At 41.5% G+C, this 16,498-nt stretch overlaps 1 protein-coding gene across 3 annotated transcripts in view; it reads right to left on the bottom strand.

The window, feature by feature from the left end:
• Positions 1–5,282: 5,282 nt before the first annotated feature.
• MARCHF6 (membrane associated ring-CH-type finger 6) overlaps positions 5,283–16,498 on the bottom strand; it is a 75,908-nt gene continuing 64,692 nt past the window's right edge. For all 3 annotated transcript variants that reach the window (XM_044917185.1, XM_021702545.1, XM_021702544.1), the window contains 4 exons: positions 11,801–11,890; positions 9,416–9,548; positions 8,237–8,372; positions 5,283–5,401 (listed from right to left, as the gene is read on the bottom strand). In XM_044917185.1, coding sequence (XP_044773120.1) covers positions 5,311–5,401; positions 8,237–8,372; positions 9,416–9,548; positions 11,801–11,890 — 450 coding nt within the window. In that variant the 3' untranslated portion in view covers positions 5,283–5,310. The remainder of the gene's footprint in view (positions 5,402–8,236; positions 8,373–9,415; positions 9,549–11,800; positions 11,891–16,498) is intronic.

The following is a 16,498-nucleotide window of genomic DNA, read 5'->3' on the forward strand; positions in this document are numbered from 1 at the left end:
AAGCACATCAAGATAACAAACACATCATCCCATTTCTTGATGCTCCTCTTAAGTCCCTCCAAGCCCCTCCCCACCGATCTGTAGGTCTGCTTTCACTCAGCATTGAGACTTGTCCATGCTGTGTATATCAAATTAATTGTTTTTTTTTTTAATTGCTGAGCGGTATCTCATTGCATGGATGGTCACTTATCTATTTACCTGTTGATAGGCCTGTGGATTTCCAAGCCTGTTTCCAGCCTTGAGCTATTACAAATAAAGCTACTAGGAATGTTCATGTATGAGTCATCATATGGACTTACTTTTTGCTTGGTCAATAACTAGGATTGCTAAGTACTTATTGTAATGTTTTCAGAACTGCCCAACTATTTCGCAAAGTAGTTATACCACTTTGCTTTCATACGTAAAAAGAGAGATTTCAAAAAGATTAAACCGTATAAAGCAGTGTAAAGGGGACTTGCTCTCCCCAGGCTCCTGGTTGTCGCTGAGTGAAGCACACCGCAGGAGGCTGGAGCAGGCCTGGGGCACGGCCGAGCACAGTACAGAGTGCCCAGGGGGACCCTGCTCTGCATTCCTCAGGGCATGCTAGTCATACCTGGACTAGAACCTTCTGCTTGTTTTTCTGGCCCTTTCCACTCTAAGGGGCTCCTTGAAGGCAGACACCATACAGCGATTCAACTGTAGTGCTCAGTACAGTGTGGGAAGGAAAACAGACACCAAAGCCAGAACACTGTGGGAGGAGGAGGGGAGAGAGTTACCTCCTCAGACCTTAATCCACTTACGCCATCAGTGCTCTGTTGGCAACAAGAGGGGCTCTACAGCGCGGGGTATGAGGGGCATTACCGGCCACTTTCTGAGATCCACCATGCAATTTCCTTTGCTGTGAAACTTCAACCTCACAGATTACAGATGCCCTGTGGTTCAAAGAGCATTTCTCCTACCACTGCTGCGTTGAAAGTAAAAATGCACTTGATTAAAAAGAAATTTTAATAAAGTTTTGAACCTAGAAACAGAAGGATCTGTTCACATGGGGCTTCATGCAATTCCTTTCTTTTTCTCTGAGACTTACAGTCAACTACATAAAATGGACTTGACTGGTTTTACTCCAAGTATCCACTTAAAGAGAAAACCTGGTGAGGCTTTGGCACGTGGATCCTGTAACCAGGTGCTGAAGTGGGTAGCATCTTGCCTGCAGCTCGAGAAGAGGGCCTTCACTATTCCCAGTGATGCTGGTCTATTAGTACGGTGAGGGGGCAAAGGGGAAGGGATGTGTTCTCTGCAACTCTACTTTAGAACTTAGAACAGAAGAGAGGAACTATAATCACATGTAACTTCTTTTTCTATGTAACTATATTAAAAAATACCTAGATCATCTATACCGATTAATAATGCACATTTCTGTAATTCTGAAGCAATCTTACAATGAAAAAAAAAAACAAAAAAACTAGGCTACAACTAACATTCACTTTATTCAATTTTGTTCTCTTGACTTAGAAGGCAACAAACCACCACATAAAAAAGGGAGCATTTTAGAATATATACACATAAAATTGGTCTGGGTATCTAAGGTGTTTGCTTTAATAGAAAATTGATGTCCCAAATAACTACGTGTTCTTTTTTTTTTTTTTTTTTTTTTTTTTTTTTTTAAAGATTTTATTTATTTATTTGCGAGAGAGAGAATGAGAGACAGAGAGTACGAGAGGGAAGAGGGCAGAGGGAGAAGCAGACCCCCCGCCGAGCAGGGAGCCCGATGTGGGACTCGATCCCGGGACTCCAGGATCATGACCTGAGCCGAAGGCAGTCGCTCAACCAACTGAGCCACCCAGGCGCCCAATAACTACGTGTTCTATTTACCCTCTAAGACAGTCACTCCTAGGCCTTACAGTCATTACATTTCCATTACGGTACTACTTTACTCTCATGACAGAACGAGGCACTCATACAAAACAGATGGGAATGAAAACAGATATACACTGTCCTAACTTTACTGCATCCATGCCAAACATATTGCTAGAGGTTTGAATGAAACCCTTACCTAAAGTGGTTGCTTTTAAAAATGACACAGGGCAGTAAGAGGGAGAGAAGGAAACGTGCCCAAATTAATAAGGAGATACAGACAGCCTGAGGGAGTTAGAGAATCTCCACAAATGAGGTTTTTAATAATACTTTGGTGGCAAGACATTTTACTTCTGTCTCTTCTTGATGGGAACTGAGTAGGCAACATTCTAAAGGAGTCTTTTAAACATAATCATTTCATTTTACAATGTATAAAACTGGTCATTAGAGCTTAAAATACTCAATCCTGAAAGTGAGAAGAATAGGTAGCTAACTTGTGAAGTTGAAAAAAGTGCCAGTGTTCTTAAGACTGGCGCTACATTCTCGTGTGTGTGCGCACGCGCACGTGTGTTGGGGGGGTGTAAACACAATACAATGGAGAAATGTCCACTGCTTCTTTGTTTTAAAAAGTCATGAATTCAACCTAAATTCAAGAGTTACATTTTAATAATAGCATTTGCCAATACAGAAATGACATCTCTAAGACCAAATCATTTAAGAAAAAGTTATTCTCTATTACTTGAATAAGGGAAAGAAAAAAACACAAGAATCCACAGTAATAAGTTGAAATAAAAAATTACTTTTTGTTTACATCTGGAATTGAGATGTCCAATTTCCACTGTTTCTCCAGCAAACAGGAAAAAAATCACCTAAAAACATGGAACTTTAAGGCTAGCTATACATAAACTTCACATTGGCATTTTCTTCAGTTTTCACCTCAACTATTAGTATTTAGTAGTTTAAAAATCAAACATAATTTGCTAATAAGGAACAACTGCACACTTCATACTATGACCATTTGATAAGTGGTCATGTGAAACTAACTCCCAAATGTTGATTTGTCTTCAATTTATAAAGTTAAAAATAAAGCAAAAAGGTCCTTCCTAATTAACTTCCTTGAAGACAGGTAAAATGAAGCAAAACTATGCTATTTTATATTAAAAAAAAAATCTACAGGAAGAAGGGCAGCAATACTAGGACTTTCTGAACTAGAGGTTTCAAATGTTTATAAGACTGTTGGTTAATAATAAAATCCTGATGCTACCCATGTAAATATTATGCCAGCAAATGCTTTCCTTACGGAAGTATTCATCTGATCGAAAAGAGGACAAAGCACAACTGAAAACCAAGAGGAAATCCTTAAGTACAACAAGATAAAGTTATCACCAGTGAAATGGAGGGCAACTTTTGGCCATTCATACACATTCGTATATAAGTTTGGTTTGGTTTTTTTTTTGTTTTTTTTTTTTTTACAAAATATCTGGTAAGATTCATTTAAAATTCTGTAGAATAACAATTTTTAATCTTTTATGGTATCTGCCTAGAGCTCTTCCTGGTAAAACAGATAAATGTGTTCCAATGACTTTATATCAAGATCTACAAATTCTCTGAAAAATTAAAAAAGAAATTTAAATTAATATAATCAAGTTATGTGACCAATTGATAATATTTTTCTCCCAAAGAGAACAATTTATATAGAAACACACCACAACAGGTGGCATTACATTTTAAAATGCTCTTAATTTTTTAAAGTAGGACTAAATTTCTAAGTAAAGGTAGGGTTAGCAAAGACCTTATTTCAGATTACAAGAGAAAGGACTACTACAAAGTGCCAAAAAGTGTAACACTGAACCCTAAGTCAAGCTTTTTTTTTTGATACTGATGTTTTAAAAAATATTTTTAAAGTAATCACCACACTTTGGGAAAAATTGTTGAAATATAAAACAACCAGAACATGTTTGTTTTGGTAGCTTATGTTTGGCTGACTTTAATATTTAAAAAATCTTCAGATTAGACTCTATACATTTTAATACTATATGGAAACTCTTTAAGAGTTCCTGAAGACCTATGCTGTCCATTTTTCTCTGAGAATTTCTAGGTTATTATTCAAAAGCAAACACCACCCTTACAATATACCATTACCATTAAATACTTGGATCATGTGCCCAACTGTTCTATTTCTCTAAACTCCTTACTTGAAGCTTTGGTTATAAGGGGAAACCAGATTTATAAGTATTCAGTTTTCTGAGATTTTACAACACATTTCCAATGAAATACATTCTTCACTCCTATGTTAAAAGGCCAGCTCAAGCCAGCTTCCTTCTGGACAACTACAATCAAGTTGGTTTTATTTGTAGTTCAATTCTGTAAATAAAAAGCTCTGGCAACTTTGGGATTTACTCATGGAAAACTAGGAAAAATGTACTCCCTAATCCTCACCGAACGGTGCACTAACCAGCAGGACCAGGTGTTCTAACCAGTCTTCTCTAATGCTGCTGGTCTAAGACCACAAACCATCTACATTTAAGAAACATCTCAGTGTGTTCTAATTCCAGTATGATGCATTGTTGGTGATGTTATTTTATAAGACTTGTGATCCTGCATGACTTCTGGCCACTGCTGCCAAAAAGGAAAAAAAGACAGCTGTGTATGGAAAAGGGGGGCTGGAGGGAACTAATGAAAATGTTCTTGTGGACTTGTTTTCTCTAAACACAGACATGCCCCTAACAAGCACAAAATCCCAACCCCTAATGCTGATCACTAGGAATATTAAATTATCAAAATTAAAAATAATTTCCTCACCTAGCACAAGATACTATACAATATTATAAACACAGACATGTGAAAAAAAATCAAGCAGTAGAAAATGTACAACAGCTTTGGTGCTATACAAAATAACTTCCAAAAACGAATGACAGTGAAGCACAGAGTTCATGTTCTCTTACCACAAACACTCCACTGCTGATTTCTACTTGTTTCCTTTCAAGTTCTTGGTGAGGTCTGAACAGCCAAGAAAGACAGAATGTACAGTTTACTTAATACGAACCGCTAGGAACACCATGATACTTGCGCTCCAAAAGACGTCATTAAAAAGTCTTGCCTTTGCACTATGGCTCTGTGGCACGTTTCCTGTCAAGATCACAGCAGGTCCAAAATAAAGTGACAACTAGATTTAATAAATTAATATACATTTTGTTTAAAGATGTACAATGCACATTCTGTTTAATCCAAGGTTTTAGGGTATCCAGGAACTTCTATTTACACATGTACAGATCTCAGACAGCTATGATGTCGGAAGATGCAGGAAGGGCAGCAGAGCCTTGCACTGCTGCTCTCTGAATGCTGAGAACACAAGTCAAATACAGTTAACTTAAAAACAATGCTGAGAGATCACTGGGAAAAATCTCCAAAGAGAGAAGTCCACAAAAAAGGACACGTAAAGGCAAGGGGAAGGTCAAGGTAGTTGAGACAACCACTTTATTCTTGGGACGACTGTGGAGGTGGCGGAGATGTGCCTTGTTTGCCAGATTTCCGTTCATAATTCACGAGGCGTTGGCCCACAAGGTATCTAGGTTGTAAAAACAGGGTGGTTACTCTTACATGATCTTACATATTTAAACATTCTCCCTAAGAGCAGCCAGTGATACAGTTTTTAAATGCAAATCAGATCATTCCCACTTAAAACCCTGCAATGGTTAGATCGGTAGAAGGGAGCTCGAGAATGAACACCTGGCAAGAGGCGCACAAGCAGGCACCTCACAGGGAGCTGCAGGCCAGTGGGAAAACAGGAGAACGGCAGATGTTGGAAGGTCTCAGATGCTGGGCAATGGAGCATGTGCTCTGGTCCATATGTCAGGGGTTCTCACAAACTCACACACTTGGGAGGTAAGGCACAGTAAGCTTTTTCAGGGGATTTCTCTGGTAAAGATATTTTATAAAACAGCTTAGTGGACAGATCCGAAGAAAAACAGACTAGAATTATGGCCTTCAGAAAGCTAGGTAGGGAGGCAAGTGGACCAGAAAACCTCTAGCTCTAGAGAAAAGGAGAAATCAAAGGGCAAAGTTTTCAATGAGGTCAAAGGGGAGATGGCAGAGAGGTGAGTGAATGCAAGGAACAGAAGGCAGGAGGTTGTGGCCCAAGAACAGAGCACTGTGTGTTCCTAACTCACATGTTATGATGAGAGGGAGGAAAGGGCCAAGGATGCAGCCGCTGCAGAACTAGAAACAGAAGTGACCATGCTGGAATGACAAGATGTCACATCCCCAGGACGACAGCAGTCATTGTGGAGAAGCAGTGGTGTGCCTCACTAAATGGGGGGATTGGCCTGCAGGTTGACCCTCGGAGGACAGTGGCTGACCAAGCTGAGGATGTCACAAAGAGCTCCAGGAGGCCGGGGTGACAGGTGCCCATTTGGAGTCAGCACTGCAGACTAAGGAGTGGCCTGTAAGTCCTTAGCCACCTGTGCAAGCAGGGGAGAGTGAAGCCAGCCCGTGACAGGGTGGCCCAGGAGCTGGGTCTTTGAGACCCAGTTTACTTATCAATAAAGTAAGAACAACAGTACCATGTCCCATGATCACTGTAAGAAACAGAAAGCATACAAAGGCCATGGCAACAAAGGCCTGGCATGTGCTAAAGACTCAGGGTAGAAACTTTCACCATTACTTTTTCTACCTTGACTTTCACCTACCACTTTTCTGCTAATAAATACTAGCCTAATGAGGTATTTTGGCAGTTTATGCCAAGTAGCTTAACGTGTCACTTTTTAAAACATTTCACTAATCCTACGGTTTCTTCATCCATGATCCCACTGTTTAATACTTTGTCTTCCCAATTCTTTTCTAAAAGTTTACGACTCCTTTCCACACTGTTCCCCAACTAACAAGTGGATTTTTAAACTGTGAGAATTTTATAAGTGTTTTAAACAATGACAACTGAATTGACTCTAATGTAATACACACAGCTCTACCTGACATACACGTCATCACAAAACATACCAAGTCATGTCAAGGGGTTAGCATTACGGCAATGAAAAGGCAATGAAAAGCACAGAAAGAAATGGTGTGAGTTAACTTGCCCAGGACCAAAAAGTAACTCAGTGGCAGAAAAAGGAGACTCTGAACACATCCCCCACTTTCCCTAATGCCCCAGCACCCTCTTGTGCCCTGGCCGGCCCCACGCACACCCCACGCTCAAATACTGCTAGAGAACAGGTAAACAACAGCACCCAAGATGGGGCCTCTAGGGAGCCTGCACTTCAACAGTTTTCTACATGAAGGAACAAATGGGGAGAGAGAAAAGAGTACACTGCGCTGCAGAGAGTGACAAATAAGAAAGACTGGGAGGGGGGTGAGAAAGGACACCGGGGCAGCTGAGCAGGGGAGCAGGCCGGGGCACAAGCACTGAGGAAGAAAGCAGCAGAAGCCGAGGCCGTGTCTCGTTTGCTTTCTGCCTGCAGAACTTACTCGTCATCCTAAACAAGCAAAGTGACACGAACTGACATTCATCACTGACATCCCCCCTCTCTGTTCTTTCTTGGTGGACAAAATTTTCTACTCTGACCGCCGAAGTGTACTTGTCCTTCTACTGCCAGCAAATGCTTTGGAGAAGCCTTGAACATCCTGAATTTCATTCTTAAAAATATTACTGTTAAGAATCCTCAGAGTAAATAAGGTGACCATATAATCTGCTGTCTAAACTGAGACACTCACAAATAAACGGGGGTATTGTTAACAAGGACACGAGATGGCACGTGTACACTGGGACTTTCCAGGCAAACCCGGATGGAGAGTTATAAACTCCCCTTCCTTGCTGGACACCACTAAACCAGAAGAGGACTCACCTTTCTGTCAGAACACGGAAGGTCAGAGGGCGATTATCCCCAGAAGGTGTTTCCCTTGGCCGCTGTCAGTCTCTCACTGAGGTCAGGTCACAGTGTCCCCCAAACAGAGGCCCTACAATACTTCTGCAGGGGCCTCACAGCCTCCCTCAGCAATGATCAGAGTAACCCAGTGGTCCCCCGCTGCAGGCAGGGCTGAGGCAGGTTGAGTCCTCATGCAGGCTTATTTTTATCCAAAACTATTTAATATATTGTCAGACCAAAACATTTGGAAACAGACTAAAAACTATTTGGAACGGGCATTAAAAAGTCTTCCTCCCCCTTCCTAGTTTCTCCCAGTCTTTTCATCTCCATAAATGGTAACTATGTATTCCCAGTTGCTTGGCCCAACTGAGTCCTTGATAACGCTTTCTTCACACTCAACATCCAATCTGTTAGCGAATCCTATTAATTCTACCTCAAAATATATCCAGAATCTGAACACTCTTCCCAATGATGACTTATATTAGAAAGAAAAATTAAAAAATGAGACATCTTAAGCTAGATGAATGGAAGTCTAGACTTACTTGTCATTTTTAATGTGTTCATAAAGGCGCTTGAACTGGCGGACCTGGAAGGACAAGATCCCCATCAATACCACAACCATCAGTAAAAATGGATAAATTCGCCGGTGGACCAAGTTTTGCATTTCCGCAGTAACACCTGTAAAACCAAAAAAGAAAAACTCTAAGTGTATGTGGAAGGACAGGGAAACGAAAATATGTTCTTCCCCTAGGAAGAAGGGACTGGTGGTGCTCAATTAAAACTGAAACTCGTGTGTGAAATGGAACGAGGCCTGGAGTGAGGCCAGAACGCAGCGGTCCCAGAGAGAGGAGCCTCATGAACCACGCCAAGGGGCGGGACCATGCTTTCAAGGCCACGCAGGAACCAACAAGAGGATGTTCACTAACGAGGAACAGTGAGAGTCATTCAAAAGAAAGGTCATTGTGGAGAGTGAATTAGTGGCGGAGGCTTCAAATTAGGGAAACCACATAGGAGGCCACCGCGGTTACGGTGAGAGCCATGGGGAAAGGTGCCGGATTAGAGAATGGATTCGGGAGGCTAGGTCAGCGGGACTTGGGGACCATTTGAGTAAGGAAGGCAGAGAGACTCAGGTGACACAGATGACCTACAAGGTTTCTGACTCATGCAGCCTGTTGGGTAACACTAGTCACTGAGAGGGGGAACTCAGGAGAAAAAGATTTGGAGGGGAAAACTTTGTGCTTATCATTCTGAACATATGCTGGGTTTAAGGTCCTGTGAGGACTCTTCAGCACACAATTGATAATATCTAGTTGATGAAGCATCACTAAATACCAGCCCCTCTTTGCTTTTCCTTTTATGGTAAAGAACGTTTTGAAAATTAAATATAACAACATTTTTCCTTGATTTTACAAGTATGGGATCACAGCACTTCTAGTCAGGAGACAACCTGAAGGAAATCTGTTCCTATTTTGGGGACAGTGTAAATGTTAATACTTTCTCACCTAGAGAAAAAAACTATACCAAGGAGCTTTATGATTCTCCAAATCTTGCCCTAAGTTGTCAAGTCTAAGAAAAATAGTCTTCTGAAATCACTGTTTTAGCTAGATTTATATTTACAACTTAATCATATGGAGCCAGACAGCCTATGATACTGGAAGTGACACTAATATAGTGGTGTTCATAAAGGTGCTCTCTTCAGCTCCCCAGCCAGCATTACCCACCTAGTAAAGGAACAACGCCGGACGCTATGACGTAAGGTACACACAGGGAAAGCAAGAGCACAGAGATCACTGGCGCTGCCAGTTTACGAATGATATAGTGAAGGTCAATGTTCCGGATGCCATTTGCATAAACCTGAAACATGAGGGAGAAAATCAGAACAAGGATACATGACAAATTCCTCCAATTAACAGAGCAATCGCTACTGAATCCAAGCCACAGGGAGTTAAATTTATTGGTTATTTTTCCCAAAGTCAAGACAAATTTTGAACACCAACCTAAGTATGGTGCTCACAAGTTTTTACAGAAATGCATTTACTTCCTTACACTTTGTAGTTAACTCTGCTGAGGGATAAAATAAGACACCAATCGAGAATCCTGACTACACTAGCCTTGCACCATACAATGCCAGACATATCCAATAATGTTAGATGAAGACCACATAACCTGAAACAACGGCACACACATCTTGTGTGAGTGATCTGTATTATTACTCAAAATTGCATTCATTTCATCTGAATATAAGAAAACATTATCAACAGGAAACATGTTCCTGAAAAGCCTGTATAAATGAAATTTTGACAGATCAAAGGTATTTTATATAAAAATTTAATATGAAAGAATTCTACAGTGAATTTTTTTTTTACTTCAAGAATTTCTACAATATTTTCATCATATTCAGAAAGTTCTAATGAACAGTACTTCAGGGGAAAGAACGAATGGAAGTGGGAAAACTTTGGGAATAACGGAAAATAAAGATGGTGTGAAGAGGGGGACAGAACAGAAGAACACTGTTCCTGTTTTCTCCCCAGCACTTGAACTTGTGGCCCCAGCAGAGTACCCTGCAATTCAACCCGATCCCTCAGGAATGGGCCAGAGCATTCAGATGTGCATCACAATAGGCTTAACCCTCCAAAGGCATGCTTCCAATCCAAAGAAACCTATTTAACCCAAATGCATTTAAATCAATGCAACAAGGCACCCCAGTGTTTCTCAAACCTTTTACTCAAACTTACACATATGTAAGAGAAAAGAAGGCGTCAGAGAGCAAAATATTAAAAAGATCAACAATGTTTCACAGCCTCCAACTGTGATTAAACCCTTATTCTTCACACTCCTTTGCAAGGGCCAGAGTCTCACCTGGAGACTCCACAGTGGAGAGATGCATGTGAACATACAGCAACTCCCTGGCTCACCCTACCTCCAGAAATCTCTGGGTTCAGGAATTTTTTTTGACAATTTTCTTGTGCATACTGAGCTGAGAACTACTGTCTTTATTTCCTATACATCAAAAGGAGATGTACCTTTACTGCTACAGAACTGTAACACCTAATTTATTTGGCACTAACCTAAGGATAAGAGTGTTGCCCACAAGTACATTTTCTAGACAATTAAAATTTAAAGAAGTATGTACCAAAATCTGTTATGTTAGTTATTTTAGATAGAAATCTTCCTGAAGTGAATTATCGTAATTCCCAGCCTATTATCAGAGTACAGAAGCACAATCTACTTTTTTCAAGGTTATCACCACAATGATCAAGTTATCTGACAGTTCCAACAATAGAATAATAGTCTTAGGTGCTATGCAGCTAGAATATTCCCAAACAGCTTTGCTTTTTCTTAAGATACGTGTTTTTATTTTTTATTTTTACTATTTTTTAAGGCTCTGGGATATATATATTTTTAAGTTTTTATTTTAATTATAGTTAATAACATACAGTGTTTTATTAGTTTCAGATGTACAGTTTCAGCTTTACTTTATCAATCTATTTTTTCCTGCCCTTTATTTTTAAAAAGATTTATTTATTTGAGAGAGAGAGAGAGAGAGAGAGAGAGAGGGCGTGTGTACAAGCAAGAGGGGCAGAGGAGAGGGAGAGAGAATCTCAAGCAGACTCTGCACTGAGCACAAAGGTGGACACAGGGCTTGATGTCACGACCCTGAGATCACGACCTGAGACAAAACCAAGAGCTGGATGCTCAATCAACTGTGCCACCCAGGTGCGCCTGCCCTTTATTTATTGTCTTGAACAGTAACCTCTTTACTCTACAACAGATTTAGAAAACTGAATACCAAGCCTACATCAGAACTCCTGCCCTGAAAAGAAATCATATATGCTAATTTTGGCCTTTACTTTAGACAGGGTTTTAGGTACTCTAAGCCACTGGTTAAACTTCAGATAAGGGAAGTTTTAAAATAGTGGCTGATGAAAATTCATGGTGATAAAACAGCGAACTGTCTTCCTCTTTAAAAAAAAAAAAGTTATATATGCTTATTAGAGAAAATGTGTAGAAAACTCAGAAAGGTGGAAAAACGAAACGTAAGCACCCCAGCGGCCAAGCACAACCTCTGCCACTCACAGTCTCTCCTGAAAGCTGACTCTGCTCACCTGCTCAATTACTGTTTTCAACCACCACTGAGGACCCATCAGTGTTATAGCTGCAATGATTTTGGCGTGCAGGACTCCAAGTGCCCAGTCCTAGGGAAATAAAACCATTTAAGATTTATTTATTTGAGAGAGAGCGAGCAGGGGGAAGGAGACAAGTAGGGAGCCCGATACTACGTGGAGCTCGATCCCAGGACCCTGAGATCATGACCTGAGCTGAAATCAAGCGTAGGGCGCTTAACTGACAAAGCCACCCAGGCGCCCTGGGAAATAAAAACCACTTAACAGATTTTCATTTTCAGCAATAAACCCAGCATAGAGGCTATATAATTTTCCTGCATATTTCATTTCAAACCAGAAGTTCTGCAGGATTAGTAACAATTTTACAGAAGACTAACAAACACTAGAAAACCCAGGGAAATTGCCCACCCTCCCCCACACCCGCACCCCCTACCAGAGCTCAATTTCATCGTTTCTAACAAAACAAATTCTAGTATATTTCAGAAACCTACAGTACTTTTCCAAGAGAATTAAGAAATAAATAAAACAGTGCCATAATTTTGTTTCATCAAACCACCTTAGGCTGCCGTGTTGGTTTTAGCCAAGCTAATTATGTCAAAATAGCCTGTGGAGCCATGTTCGGCCTAAAGAAACTATCCCAAAGGCTCACAGAGAGCTCCTAGCTCTAGTACTGCTGAACTGCTATTAGAACCTCCAGGGCCACACCAGGCTCCCCGCTGTGCCTCTGGCCTGCTCATGACAGTGTCCCACCCGTGCTCCACCGGGCAGCCGGAGTCATTGCCACCCCCACCCCCCACCACGTGATGACTCAAAGCCCAAATCAGACCACATAAGGGCAATTCCCTGCTTACAACCCCAAGGTCCTCAACATGGCACACAAAATCCTTCATAGCCTGGTGTCTCGTTTTGTTTTTTATGTATTATTTTATTTTTTAAAAAGATTTTATTTATGTATTTATTTAACAGAGAGCGAGAAAGAGAGAGAGAGAGCATGTGAACACAAGTAGGGGAAGCAGCAGCAGAGGGAGAGGGAGAAGCAGACTCCCCGCCGAGCAGGGAGCCCAACGTGGGGCTCGATCCCAGGACCCTGGGATCATGACCTGAGCCGAAGGCAGACACTTAACGACTGAGCCACCCAGGCGTCCTTTAATGTATTTTTTAAAAGATAACATGGAACATTTAGATCCATTCTTATATAAAACCAAAACCTTTTGCAGAGAAGGCTGGAGTCCGGACTACCAGCCCAAGTCCTGATTCCTCCCCAGCAACGACCACTGCTAACACTGGTATGTACCCTCCACATTTTTTCCCCTATGCATTTACCTGTATCTACACATATTCATCCCACAGAAAAGATGTAGTATCATTTTTATATGGATTTTGCTCATACCGTTTTTCCTTTTCATTGTCCACCATCTTCAGGCTAATGTTCTGATTTACTGATTTGGTTAGTATTCTGACAATCTTCTTCAAATGGGATCAAAGGTTGACGTATGCTCTGAATTCTTGCACATCCTAAAAGTGGCTCATCACTCTGACAAAAAGCTAAATGACATTATGCCAGGATATAGGAAGCTTGGTTTTTCTCCCTTTTCTCTCAATGGCCTATAGATGCTCTTCTGCTATATGGCTTGTGGTGCTACAGAAAAAAGTCCACTACCAATATGATTCTCTTTTTTGAAGTTTGACTTCTCTTTACCTTTAGAATTCAGAAATCTTACCAAGATATGCTCAAATATGTGTTTTTCTTATCAGTTTCATCTCAATGTCCACTTCACCAAATCTGATGAGTCCTTTAACATACAGAATCAGGACTTTCTTCAATTCAGTTAAATTTTTCTATTTCATTCCATGTTGCCTCATTTCTGCACTCTGGAGCTCTTATTAGGGGATGTTAAATTCCCTTCACCTTCCTACTTGTTCAGTTTTGCTCTGTGCTTGGCAGTGATCTTCCAGGAGCCCAATCGTGACTTCAGTGGTGACTACCCACGTCTTTAATTCATCTACTGAATGTCTGAGATCCATGTGATTCAGCATCACAGTTCCACTTTGTTTTATTGCCATTGTGTGTGCATACACACATACTCCCCTTAATCTCCTGCGTTTTTATTCTTCTGTTTGGATGCTCATGGCTTGGTGAGCAAGCAGTTCCATGTCACAGGGCATGTGTTCTGATTGCTCTGCCTGACCTGTTTTTCTGTTGTTGCTGTGCACTCCCTTAGATAAAGCATTTGGTTATTTTTCTCTGCAGGTTCGATGAGGCTCAGGTCTGTAACCTAAAGGACTACAAAAGGACATTTTAGCCCTTTAGACCTTTGGGAGAGCAAGTGCCAGTCTCCTACAGAGAACATGGCAAAAGCCTCCCCGCTGCTTCTCTGTGGTCCCAGGCTCCCAGGCAGGGAAGATGTGACCCACAAATTCAGCTTTCTTTTGGCCTTTCGGAGTCTAGAAGGCACCCAGGTGAGGTTCATGTTCACCTGAGAAGTCCACAGACTGCTCAAGTTCAAGCTCTTCAAAGATCCACCGATATATCTAGACCTTTCCCACAGGATAGGACACGTAATACTAGTTCCTCTGCTAGAATTCCAAGAGTCTAATCTCCCATAAATCTATGGCTGCTTGACACAGGGAAGGCAAGTAGCTTAGAGTCAGGAATGAGACAAAGCACACTGTTCTGTCAAATGTTAGAGTTTTATCCAGAATTTTAAAGATACCATGCTGTATATATCCATCTACAACCTGTATTTTTCTTCTACTTAAAAACATGTCTGAGGGCACCTGGGTGGCTCAGTCGGTTAAGCGGCTGCCTTCGGCTCAGGTCATGATCCCAGGGTCCTGGGATCAAGTCCCGCATAAGGCTCCCTGCTCTGCGGGGAGCCTGCTTCTCCTTCTCCCTCTGCCTGCTTCTCTGCCTGCTTGTGTTCTCTATCTCCCTGTCAGATTAAAAAAAACAAAAAAAAACCAAAAAAAACATGTCTGAGAGCTATCTATAGCAAAACATACAGCTCTACTTCACTCTTTTTAACTGCTGCACTAAGTGTCAAAGTAAAAATAGATCACATTTCTTTAGTCATTCTCTGCTGATGGACATCTGGGTTGCTTATAATTTTGACATTATAAAAAATGACACAGTGGAAACAGCCTTGGTTGTACTTCCTGCCCACATGTAAATATTTCTTTGCAGCAGATCTGGAAAAGTGAAACTGCTAGGTCATAAATATAAATATTCTTAAAACTGTATAGTTTCCAGTTACTCTGCAAAATGACAATGTTGGGTACTGTCAAGACCACCAAGGACACACATGTAATCGTGCAAGCTGCATTTACTGCTCACTGCAGTGAGGAGGAACACACAGTATGCAGAAGCTGGGGTGCTCACTAAGAATGTTAGAAAAGCTTATTATAGTATTTCAGTTTGTTTGAGGTGCTAGGAGAGAATTTAAGGGAGCAGGGCTTTGCTCTATGTCAAATCCTTTAGAAAGTGAGGTAATCTATACTGGGTCTCTTACTAAATTCTATCCAGAAGCAGGGACTGACTGAGGCTAAAACTGTCGTAGCCAATGATGTTAGCTGGGAATGGGGGGTTGTCTTCTCATTTCTGCGGTTTGGACAATGCTCATGTTTTGCCTGTGTTCAGACAGGATTATGAAAGGGTCTTGCTTTTGTCTGGCTCCTTTCACGGTCACAGAGTGGTCTTGTGTGATGCTGATGTTCTGTGAAATTGTTTCTGCCAGACAGGAGAACACCAAGGCCTAGCTGATGATGCTAGGCCAGCTCCTGGATACCAGGGGCTACTTGCTCTTTTTCAGTGCTGCACACTGCATAACATCAAGACGCAAACAGTACCTATTTGCTGCATTTGCAGTGATTACCGGGTTAAGGCAGCATCTGTCTGACCTCCTTCCATAGTAATGTTCTGTGTTTTCTTTTGGGATATCAAGTAATCTGTAAGAGGACACTTTGCCACCATTCAAATAACTACTTCTGCATTGTAGTGGTGTGAAACATGCCTGCAAATTCCTCTCCCATTAGGTGGTTGGGGTCTATAGCCCCTTACCCTGAATCTGGGCCAACCACTGTGTCTTGCTTGTATCCAATAGAATGTAGTGAAAAGCAATACTGTGGGAATTCTGAAATGAGGTCATAAAAGGTGGCGCAGCTCCTACCTTGTTGGGACACTCATTTCTCTCAAGTGCAGTATAAGAAGCCCAACTACCTTGACGCTAACCAAGCTGTGAGGAAGCCCAGTTACATCCAGGAGCTCCAGCAAACCAACCACCAATGTCAATCCTCACAGGTGAGTGATGATGCTTCCAAAGGATTCCTGCCACAGCTCTCACACACACTCCAGGGCGCCTGGGTGGCTCAGTTGGTTAAGCGACTGCCTTCGGCTCAGGTCATGATCCTGGAGTCCCAGGATCGAGTCCCGCATCGGGCTCCCTGCTCAGCGGGGAGTCTGCTTCTCCCTCTGCCCCTCCCCCCCCATGTGCTCTCTCTCATTCTCTCTCTCTGAAATAAATAAATAAAATCTTAAAAAAAAAAAAAAAAACCACATTCGACTACTGAGTCTTCCCAGCTGAGGCCCCAGGTAACATGGAGCAGAGACAAGTCTTATTTTCTAGCCCGCAGACTCTCTGGACACAATAAATGGTTGTTTTAAGCCACACAGTTGTGACGTAA

Source organism: Neomonachus schauinslandi, chromosome 7 (assembly GCF_002201575.2).
Source record: "Neomonachus schauinslandi chromosome 7, ASM220157v2, whole genome shotgun sequence".
NCBI lineage: Eukaryota > Metazoa > Chordata > Mammalia > Carnivora > Phocidae > Neomonachus > Neomonachus schauinslandi.